At 48.3% G+C, this 11,235-nt stretch overlaps 1 protein-coding gene across 1 annotated transcript; it reads left to right on the forward strand.

The window, feature by feature from the left end:
• The first annotated feature begins 1,340 nt into the window (after positions 1-1,340).
• Positions 1,341-10,217, forward strand: LOC119381236 (putative uncharacterized protein DDB_G0271606). Its single transcript, XM_037649174.2, has 2 exons — positions 1,341-1,429; positions 8,985-10,217. Exon 2 carries the CDS (start codon positions 9,530-9,532, stop codon positions 10,103-10,105), a length of 576 nt encoding a protein of 191 aa, XP_037505102.1. The 5' UTR covers positions 1,341-1,429; positions 8,985-9,529; the 3' UTR covers positions 10,106-10,217.
• Positions 10,218-11,235: the final 1,018 nt, after the last annotated feature.

The raw sequence follows: 11,235 nt of genomic DNA on the forward strand, positions 1-11,235 counted from the left end.
CAGATACTTATTATCGCGATGGCAAGAAACGCGAACAGCGCGGCATCCACGCGCTCATCTGTTCGCATTTTTTTCAAGTGGTTCTAACCTGGCTTGTAATAGAAAGCTTTTTATTGCCACCAAGGTAAGAGCGCGATGAAAAGAAATGCGAACAGCGGAGCACTAACGCGCCGCGCTGTTCGCGTTATTTTCCATCGCCTCTGTACATTTGTGACAGCAGTGCCGCTGAAACAATGCCACAGGAAGTTGAATCAAACGTGCTTCAGTTGCAGCACTTCCGCATTGGGATCTAGTGACCGATGAAAAAGCTGTTCCAAGTAAAGCAACGCGCAGGCTTGATGACCAAAAAATGAACTTTGCGTTTTGACTCCACACCTCCTTGTTACTTTTGAGACGACATATGACATTCACAAATAAAAGAAAATAAAAAAAAAACTAATTATGTCGCCGCGGTTATGGTTGTCTTAGACTCCGTCGCGGGGAAGAATGTATAGCCTTGACATTGTCATGCACGGTCATTTCACTTCCCTGGAACCTTTGTTTAACAACGTTTATCCCCGCACCACTTCAATTTTTTTTACTTCTTTCTTTACACTATACGGTGACCCTGTGTAGGAGATAAGACTTTCTCACTAATGAACAACTTAAACGAGTGGTCCACAGAAAGGGAGACGTATCTCCGTGCGGAGGCTTTCAACTAAAGATCGTTGTGTATGAGAAGAAACGAGATTCAAGGCAGGAATCGCGAAATAAAGTAGAAAAAGCAACAATAAGGGAAACCCTCAAGAGACGACCCGTGTATACGCTTTGTCTCCTCTGGAGTCGCGATGCACCACAGTGTCTTCTCTCCTGCGGACATTTAAGCAATGGATGTACGTAGGGGCACAAAAGCAATGCGGTTGGGGCGTGCAGGCTTGAGCTAGAGTACTAGAACAAGGCTGCAAACTTTCTGCCTCTCTCGCTGTCTCTCCGGCGCACGTGCATCTCGCTGGATTGCGGACTCTCATTTTAAATAGAGACATTTGTTCCGCGGTCAAGGAATGGGTGTAGTTGTTCTGGAGGGGAGGGTACAGCTGTGTCTGCTCGCGAGGCACTCGGTTAAGCCGGTGTAGTGAGCACATACACGCACTACCTGCGCGCGCACACGCCCTGCAAAGGACGATCGGCTCGCGCGGACGCGGGAGGAGCGAGCTAGCTAGCCAGTGGCCGAAATGGGACGGCGATAGTCGTCATCCCCGTCAGCGGCGGCGGTCGGGGAAGGGTACACACTGCAGCCAGGCCCCTGACCCAGATGAAGCGGCCCGCGCGCGGCTGACGCGTATAAAGAGCGTCGCACGCGCCGGGCCACCCCCAAAAAGCGGCAAAGCAAGCGCCGGCTGGCTTTCTCCACTCGCTGTGCAGACACGCGCCGCGCGCCAGCATGGGCCACGTGAGTATGAGCATCGCCTGCCTCTGCGAGCTCGGCTTCGCCGCATCGCGCGCTCTCTGGATTTTGTCTTCGGCGGAGACGCGCGCGAGAGAGAGATCCGCGGAAGGCGTGTTTATCGAACCGGCGACCTCGAAGGCGAAAGTGTGTTTGGGAAGCCGAGGAAGACCGGAAACTGACGACGCCGACATTGGCCGCTATAAGTCACTCCGAGAGTGAACACCGTGGATGTTGGGGTCCCCTCCTCTGTGAAGCGCGCTCATCAACGCACACCACAGGTCCGTTTCACGCTGTCAACGCCGGTTCTCTTCAGACAACCGAATATAAGCGGCCCGTGGTTATACCACTATTTCTGGCGTGATGCCACCCGCGGATACTTGTACTCCTGGTAGTTTCTCATTCTGCCGAATACCAGTTGAGGGGTCCGCACTGAGCGAGACCGGTTAAAAGACTCCTCCAACTCATCTCACTATGCGCCATATTAAGCACAAAGCACGTCTCTGGGGCTATTGTGACAGCAACGATTATGTTGTGTCGGTACGTAGAATCACGGTTCGCAGAAAGTGCGCGGACCACTTCGCTCGCGACTACAGAGCTGTCGCGCGGTGCACTCAGTTGGGGCTGTTGCGCCACTGTTGGCTGTTCGGTGCGCGAAGGAGTCGAGCTTTGGAGCATTACATATATATTACAAAAAGATACCTTAGTTTTAATTCCTAGTAGTGCAGAAGGCCGAGCATACACCTCGGGTTATTCATTCATGCTCCGAAGTTTGTCTTAACGAAGGCAGCAACTTTCTAAACCGTGGCCTTTTGAAGCTGTCACTTCTTTCTTTGGTCCATGCAGTATAATGCGACGTTGTTTCCTGAAGCACTCGCTTAGACGCTTTAGCGCGTCGGGCTAAGGCCGACTGTCCACTTCAATTGAAGCATCCGCATATGACTACAAGGGTTAGCCAACGACAGCTTTCAACTTGTTTGTGAATGCTCAGCTTGTTAGTGTGGTGTTTCGCCTTTATCAATCGTGAACAGTGGTCCAACTTACGAGCTCGAACTTTCGATGCAGGGCAGCCAAGCCGTATCATTATCGCCACCGCATTTTTGAAATAATAAAGGTTGAAGTGGAGACGCAGCTAAACACAGAGTACGGCATCCGAGTCATCCAATAAGATCCCCCTCGTGTCTTTATTCGCTCTCGCGACGAGCTTGTATTGAATGCCGGCAACGTCCTCTGTCAGCCGGTTGAGGCAGAGCGTGGTGAAACGTCCTCTATTATCAAGCACCGCCGAATTGTCCTTGCCATTTTAACCTATACTTTGTCGAGCGCATCTCGACACTTTGGGGTTAGGAGCTGCAGCGTGGTCATTTAAACGTTGCTGCCCTCTGTCCATCCAAAATAAAAGTATAGCTTCAGTTTAGTGGTTGCAGTGGAAAACACAGCCGCGTTTCTTTGACCCGTCTTGGATGAGCGCGCTCGATGCTCTCGTTTTCGGCGTCAGTTTAGCGTTCCGCGATCAGTTCTGCTTCGAGTAGGCATTTCTTAATGGCGACGCTCGCGGCCTTGCCTCGTCTTGTCTGGTCTTTTTTTTTTTTTTTGCCTTGTTGTTGTTACTTCAGTGTCACTGACCGAGCTCCGCCCATGTGTAGATGCTTGGACTGGCGAGGGAGAGTTGCGGTAAGTCGTGGAACCTGTAATTTAGATGTACCGCAATATCAATAAAAAAAAGAATATGCGACGTTTTTCAGTTGAGCAAATTGTGATAATTTCAGGCTGAGAGTAAAGTTTGAGTCCCAACACAAATCAGCTCCTTCACATTAGGAATGCATCAAACTCATTCAGTGCGTTATGATTATTCTTGTAAGTTCTTAATTTTGCGACCCAGGAATGTGGCACGACTTTTTTCTCAGACGGAGAAGATTACTTCACATTCTTTGCTATATGACGGCGTATAATTTACTTAAGCATTACACAGAGCTACAGCTCATATAAAAGAATTTCTGTGCTTATCTACGATTATGAAAGCATGATTACGAAATATCTGTGGTAGATAACCGCGTTTCTGTTTGGTCAACTGGATTAATTGAGCAGGCGTGACGTTCAAATTGTGGAGTAACGTCAGGCAACTGCAGAAAGCTTTCGCTAATTATTTTTTATTCATTGATTTTGAGCGCGCGTAACAATAACTGAATTGAAACAATTATGAAATAATATAATTTAGGAGAAATTTCTACGCTCTACACCGGTGTCGTGAAATGAGCCCTCTGCGAAATGCATCGAGGTTTTATGATAACACTTTATCATCACCCCACTCTATTCTTATTTTTGCATCTACGTAAAAAAAAAAGCGCCGATCATCGTTAGCTAGCTCATCGATACAGATCGTCACAAATTTTTCAGGAATGCACTTGACGATGCAACTGACAATCTAATAATAAATAAAATCTGGGGTATTAACGTGCAAAAACCAAGATATGATTATGAGGCACGCCGTAGTGGAGGGCTCCGGAAATTTCTACCATCTGATGTTCTTTGACGTGCACTGATAGCGCACAGCACACGGGCCTCTAGCATTTCGCCTCCCTCGAAATACGACTATCGCGGCCGGGATCGAACCCGCGTCCTTCGGGTCAGCAGCCGAGCACCGTAACAGCCGTACCACCGAGGCGGACTGCGACTGATTACAACTGTGTACATGGTCTGTGGAGTCTGATACGAACCATCCAGTGAAACCTCGTATTTAAAAAGCGCTATACACATTAATCACCATTAAAAACAGGCGTATCGCAAAGACAAGAATAGAACAGTCATACATTTACGCACGGTGGAAAGGATAGAGTGCAGCGGCGTTCATCGCCCTGCTGCCGCGACAATCGCAGCATCGCTCTAGGTCACCACGCTCGCATCCACACCCTCTTTCTGTATATGTGTTTATTTTTCTTTTTTTCGGGAGAAGATTATCCTAAATGGGGGCGACGGATGGCCCACACTATCGGGTCGTCTCATCACCTGGAGAGGGAAGAATAAAAAAAGAAGCATTGCTCGGTAGTCAAAGCGAGGTATACTGAGATAGGGGTTGTTGCTGCTGTGTACGCTCATTGCGCGTGACGCATGCACGCTCTCGTCCTCCGCCTTTCGCTTTCCGCGCTTTCCATATCACTCGCCGAACGTCTTCTTCCGTGTGCTCGCTTTTTAAAAAGCCGGAGGTACTGGAAACCTTAAGTCGGGTGCGTGACGGGCTCCCGCGCACTATACACACTGGGCGTCTCAGCGAAGGATTCAGTGCTTAAAGCAGGGGTCTCAAACACGCGGCCCGCAGTCCTTTCGCTTTCTGTTATTCTAGGGCTTCACAAGCGACAGACTTTTGTCACTTTGCTACATAGTACTCGTATTTTTTTCCCCACCTGTTGCCATTAGGAACGCTTTGTTCGGGTACGCTGCAGAGACGGGACTGGTCTCCAGCGTTTTCCTCGTAAGGTATATAGCGCGATGCGGTCACCGTGAGTCGAAGCATAACCGTGAAACAAAATCTATATTTCGGAATCGGCGTCCATAATTCAGTCATCCTGCAGGTCGGTATCGATATGTCTTTCGAGTCCTCACGCCAAATACCCTCAGAAATGACCCATGTATGATATATATGGGAAAAGGCATTCTTTCAGATGGCAACGTTAGGTGACATTTTTGTTCAACCCCCTCCCCCTTTCCCCACCACCGCATCAACCTTCTTCAGTGCCCCGGCCCTTGCGGGACTAAATTTTGTCAGTTTGGCCCTCCAGCGGAAGCGAGTTTGAGACCGCTGGCTTAAAGGGACAATATCGTTGATGCTAGATTGGATTAAACGGATAAATTATTAAGGCGAAAGCCTTGTGTGGCTTATGAGTAAAAAAAAAAAGAAACGCGGCTCTTACACCCTTTGTATATGGTGCTGAAAGTGGCGGTTCCGGTGTTTGTCACTTGGTTTATCATGGAGCCATTCCGCTCTGTCAAGGCGGATGACCAACTAAGCTGTGTAGCACACGGCACAGAGGTGACTATATATTTTTATGAAAGGAGCAGAAAGAGAGAGACTCTTTATTGGAAAAAGAGAGATTTTTGCCGGCGTCTATGTAACCGCTGGCATGCTACTCTGCATAGGGATGGGCAATGGGATTAAAAAATTCCAGAAGAGAGGGAATAATAATAACGAAAAAGAAGAATATAAACAAACTTTAAATGCGCAAGTGAACCTGATACAAATATTTACAGCTAGGATGTCATGTAAGTCGACGCTTTTCTAAATGAAATAGTCGATCATTAAAGCTTTCCGACTAGGCCAGTTTCTGACAGGTAATTAAATAGTGACTATAAAACCCGTCGCTGTTTTGAAGGGCGAGGCACTGAACCTAACATGCTGCGTAACGTTAACAGATCGTGGCAAATCACGTCCATTTGTCGCTCAAACAACTGTCTCTCGAAGCGGCACGCGGGACATTCAGGTATGTGCTCCAGTGTCTCTATGCTGCCACAGGTATCACAGTACAGAGGTTAGTGGTAACCACTGTGCGGTACAAATAACTGTTCGTGTATGCCACGTTCAGTCGAAGACAATGGTATTAAGTCTCTAGGTGTCGAGGAAGTGTTCGGGAAACTTTGCTCTCACTTCTGGTTCAGTGCAATGTATAGAAAGTTATCTTGGTGAAGCGGCAGATTCCAGAGGCTGTCTTTTTCTTGATGGGCCTATGTTTTTGTGATGTTCGAGGCGTCGGCTTTTGGTAAAAATATTCTTCTGAAATTCCGGTATTGGAGTCCATTTCGGGCAGCTTCGTCCGCTTTATCGTTTCCCTAATTGCCAACATCGCCAGGTTGTCCACTGGAACGTAACGCCACGGCCAGCAATCTTAGCCTTGTGGTGATGATAGGCGATATCAGAAGCTGCAGGTTGGTAATTATGCCTAGCTTATGCCTGTTCCACATATTTTGTAGGGCTGCTTTGGAATCTGTAAATATCGCCCATGTTTTCGCGCCGAATTTACATGACAAGTACAGAAATGTATACATAAAGCCCCCTTTCAATGTAGTGCATGCTCCTTTAAAGTTTTCAGTTTGAGCAGCATGCGTCTATTTGCAGCGACGTGCGTCGTCTTGTCTGGCTTGCCGCATGCGCTTGGCGCTTCGAGCACGATCGTAAGGAGACGTCTGAGCAACATACGTTTATTTCACGCATTCTCCGTTTCACGACACTTTAGTGGACCAGTGGTGAGCAGTGGGGTTTGCTCAATTTCGGTGGCACATACGTTTTTGTTTGTATCCTCAAGACTATGGCACATACCCACTCTGAGGGATTGACCAAGACTGCATATCGTAACATTTCGAATGATAACTTCAAGAATGCTTATTAATAAAAAAAGAAACGTTTTTCTCGCGGACACTTCTTAATTTTTAGTGGACGATTGGTGATTACTGCGTTTTCCTGATTTCTGTGGAACAACCTACTAATAATATATAATTGCTGGGGTTTAACGTCGTCCCCCCCCCCCCCCTAAAAAAAACCACGATATCTACCTGCACTACGGCGTCTCTCATAATAATATGGTGGCTTTGGGACGTTAAACCCGAGCAATTAATTCAGGGGGATGCAAAATCAGCCGCCCAATTAACTAAGATTCAATAATGAACTCTTTAGTGACTGCAGTAAGAGGGCACGTTTGTGTCGAAAAGTTGGAGGCAGTCGTATTTCTGCACATTTACACTTGGAAGAATTCTTCTAGCATGCCTGTGCTCCGAGACATTCGGCTGCAAAGTTTCATTGCGGTTCGGGTGATTAAGTATGCAAGACAGTGAGGACTGCCGCAAAGGTGTTCTTCACGTGTCTCCCTGTGCTGCATTTTAAGAAAAGCATGAAGCTTAATTTTGAACGCCCGGTAGAGCTTTTGTTCCACGGTTATGTCGTAACACATGGTCACCACACGGGGTGCCTCACGAAAAGGAAATGCTTGAGACCAAGAACGCCTGTCTAGCTCATGAACGTACTTATTAAGGAAAATAAATGGGACGAAGACAGTTATGTGCGGAACGTAGCGCAACGTTGACATCAGCCGAGTTTACCTAGTTCCGCCTCTCGTGGCGTCACGGTAGCAGCTTTCACGAGCGTAGGTCAGTCTACGCCTAAGTAACTCCAAAGTATGTCTCCGCTGTCAGACACCGTAACACAGTACAAGGTAAACGATGCGCTTGACTGCCACGCCAAAGGGCGATGCCTCTTTCACATCTGCCACTTTAAGGGGAAGTGGCCGCTCAACCTTCCATAATCTTGGTGAGCAAGGTTAACTCGCCAACTTCGAATTATTTTATTATTGCGATATAGACTTCCCTTGAGGCATAATGTTGTGTTTATATGCGTATTACATGTGTGCTGTGAGTTTTGTGCTGTGTATGAATTGAAGCAGTGTTGTGTGGAATTCGGCACCGTTTATCCAGCGGTCATAACTGGTCGCGACACTGTAGCGGAGGCTTGCTCGCAGTAGGAGAAAGGAGCGTTCCGATTGTCAGCCTGGATATGTTCATAATAAATGGTACGCATCTGCCTCCGTCACTGGGCCAGAGCAGTGTGGACACGTAGCACCAAGTGGTAAACGCGACAAGTTCCGCGTTGAGATGACAGCCGGTGCAAGTCGACCCCGGCCCGAATCCTCCTAGGCACAACTTCCTCTGTCCTAGGGAGGTGATGGGAGAAGGAGCAGCCGGTGGGATAAGAAACACTTGTGTTGATGCTGCGAAGTCAAGAATTTGGAATGTAAACTCCGCTATGTCAGAAAATGAAGAGAGAGTGAGAGAGAGAGAGTAGAGTTTGTGAGCATGTTTAACGGCATAAAGGGGAACGTAAGCGTGGTGCGTTACAGAATCAGCCTAAGCAGCTGCCTCTGAGACAATGGTCGACAGATACGCAGTGGTACCACGTAAGCGAACACTTGGGGCTCTCCATCACACCCTGAATATATCACTGGGTGCGATAGACTTCATCAATAAAGTCTGCTTCTCATGTTCATGCTCAATTTATGAGGCGACTGTATTTGAGCTATACATATTTGGGCACTTCTAAATGTAGTCCGCCTATAATTAAATAGTGACCCCGATTTTTGTCTCGTATACAATCAAGAGACTAATTTATTTCAGAACACGGTCCCCTACGTGTTCAACGCGTGCACCAAGGGTTATATAAAGCGGGCTCTATGTCCCCGAAAAAACGCAAGAAAAACCATCTCTTCTAAGATGATTGGGTTGTAGTTGACGGTACGTCGATCTTTTTATTAACGTAACACACTACGTGTAACAAATTTGGTCACAATTAACTGTGTGTCCTTTGGTCCATGATGCGGAACTGTCCCCTATTTCTGAAGGCCAAGACGGGATCCGCACATTTGTGTATAATATGTAAGAGAGCTAGGGAACACACTGAGAAGAGACCCTTTAAGGACACTATTCTGCTGTGTGCCTATGCCACTGTTATGTTATATTCGTTGCTCCCCTTTCCTTCCTAAGCACCGCTGTATTGTGCGTTTCTCTTTTTGTGTTCACGCAATAGAAGAGCGTCTCTCTTCTTGGGCTCATCTGTGCATGCTGCCTGGTGACTGCGGATGACTTTGCCTGGGTGACCCACGAGCCGTTCGCCACGGAGAACCTGGTGTCTATCGCGCCTTCGGGACCACAGCAAGTCACCGCCGTGGCCCCCTGGCCGCAGCAGTGGCATTCGCCTCCGATGCAGCAGCAACAGCAGCAGCAGCAGCAACACTTCAATCCAGGAAGAATGCTGTTTCATTCTTCCGGACCCTGGAACAATCATGGCGGAGGTGGAGGAGGCGGAACGAACGACATCGCCACGGTTCACCTCCAAGGTCCAGGGCCAAGCTCGTGGCAAGGGGGCAACGCTCCTTGGCAGAGCAACAGCGTCGCGTTCCCCCCTTGGCAGATGCAGCAGCACCAACAGCAGTCTCAAAACCACCATCATAACCACGGTGGCCACCCGGTGACTTATCGCTCCCGTGGTCCACTCAGCAGCCGGGTCACATCGCCACCTTCACGTCTCTGTCAAGCCCTCCGGCTCAGCACCCACCCAACCCGTGGCAGAACATGGCTCCAATGAGCGGTGCTCCCTGGCAGTACCAGCAGAATCAGAACAACCATAACAACCACCATAACAACAACAACAATAACAACCATCCTCATCCACCCCATCAACAGCAGCAGCAACATCAGCAACAGCAGTCTAACCAGCAGCATCATTCGCAACAACAGCAGCAGCCGCCGCCCCCGGAGCCGTCGCTGCCGCGGACTCAAGTGAAACTCATCTACGTACCAATACCCATCGTGAGGTCCGTGACGCAGCAGGCCGTGTCGCCGCAGCAGGGACAGTGGCAGCAGCAAGGTGGCAGTAGTAGCGGTGGTGGCGGCAGTGGCGGGGCTTCTGTCCAGGTCATCTGGCCGCAGCAACAGCAGCAGGGTGGCTCGCAGAGCGCGTGGCAACCGGGGGTAAAGACCAGGGCTTTCTCGGTGCCAGCTAAGACGATGGGCAGCGCGGGCGCTGTTATACCGATCGTCATCTCGCTCCAGACCACGAGCTCGCGGGGGTCGTCCCCATCAAAGTCCGAGTACTCTCCTCGGGTGGCTACCTCTCGTTCGGACTCACCCAGAAGTGCATGGTGGTGATTAACTGTTTCTTTGCAGAGTGTCACAAATGCGGTTGATAGCCATCGAGAGGCTCGAAATCAAGGTGCTTCTTAAGGGAAGGTCGGCCGCTGATAAGTGCTAATGGCCCACGCCACTGACGAAGTGGTATTCTTAAAGTAGGCCTATGTGCCTGTTTGTGGTATTTCATCACGAAGCACTATGAATGAATGGCGTGTACCGATGTTCCACAGATGTTTCGCTTGGTTGACATAACTGAGGAGCTAGGAAAGACATAAAATATGCGCAGTTCGAGTGTGTAGGTCAGACATTCACAGACAGCATTGTAGGAAAAAGCGAGTTTGGGGATGTTTCCCACCTTATATTAATGTTTGTTATCAGCTAGAGCACATTTTTTTTTCTTCAAGTACGTTTGGTCGCTCATAGAGAAGAAGAACAGTGTCCGTGAGACTTCGACTTTATCTCTTATTCCCATATTCATTTCGACGAGCCACCTGCAAATTACCAAGGTACGTTGCAGCCACGGCACTACACCACGGGGATATTTGCATGAGCAACGATTCCATACTAATAGAAGGCTTACTCCTTTTCCTTCGCCGTTTTCAATGCCAATTTGAAGCCACTAAATTTTCCTAATGCGCAATTTGCGAGCAGTGTGCCATTCATAATGTACTATCCATTGTGTCAAATGTACAAACCGTAATGTTAGTGTAACTGGAATGAAACGGTTGTACTCATGCATCCTAAATTCATGACACCTCAATAAAATAATGTGCGCAAGCGCCAACAGAAATAAGCAGTCAGTACTAGTCAGTGAAGAATAATTTCAAAATTGCATTTTTTTATATTGGATGAACGTAACGTGCACTGCCCTCGAATTTATTTCCGCATTTTTTTTATATCTGTCAGAAGGTCCAGTTGCTCGGTGATCGCAGCCTGTACCGCGCAAAAAAAAAGTCAAATATACTTCGCAACGCCACGACAGCATCTGGGAGTGTCGCCAAAGATCTACCATATTCGCAGTCGACTCGTATGCACGTATCTGTGGCTGCACAGCTTTTTCATCCTGGACTGATTATTTTTAGGCGTAGAATTGCGCCGGAGAACGAAACTAGAGTTAAAACAGCAGCTCGTTCGTACTATCCCTACAT

This window comes from Rhipicephalus sanguineus, chromosome 2 (genome assembly GCF_013339695.2).
Source record: "Rhipicephalus sanguineus isolate Rsan-2018 chromosome 2, BIME_Rsan_1.4, whole genome shotgun sequence".
Taxonomy (NCBI): Eukaryota; Metazoa; Arthropoda; class Arachnida; order Ixodida; family Ixodidae; genus Rhipicephalus; species Rhipicephalus sanguineus.

Coding starts and splice junctions, on each gene's coding strand:
- LOC119381236 (XM_037649174.2), top strand. CDS start 9,530: ATGGCTCCAATGAGCGGTGCTCCCTGGCAGTACCAGCAGAATCAGAAC.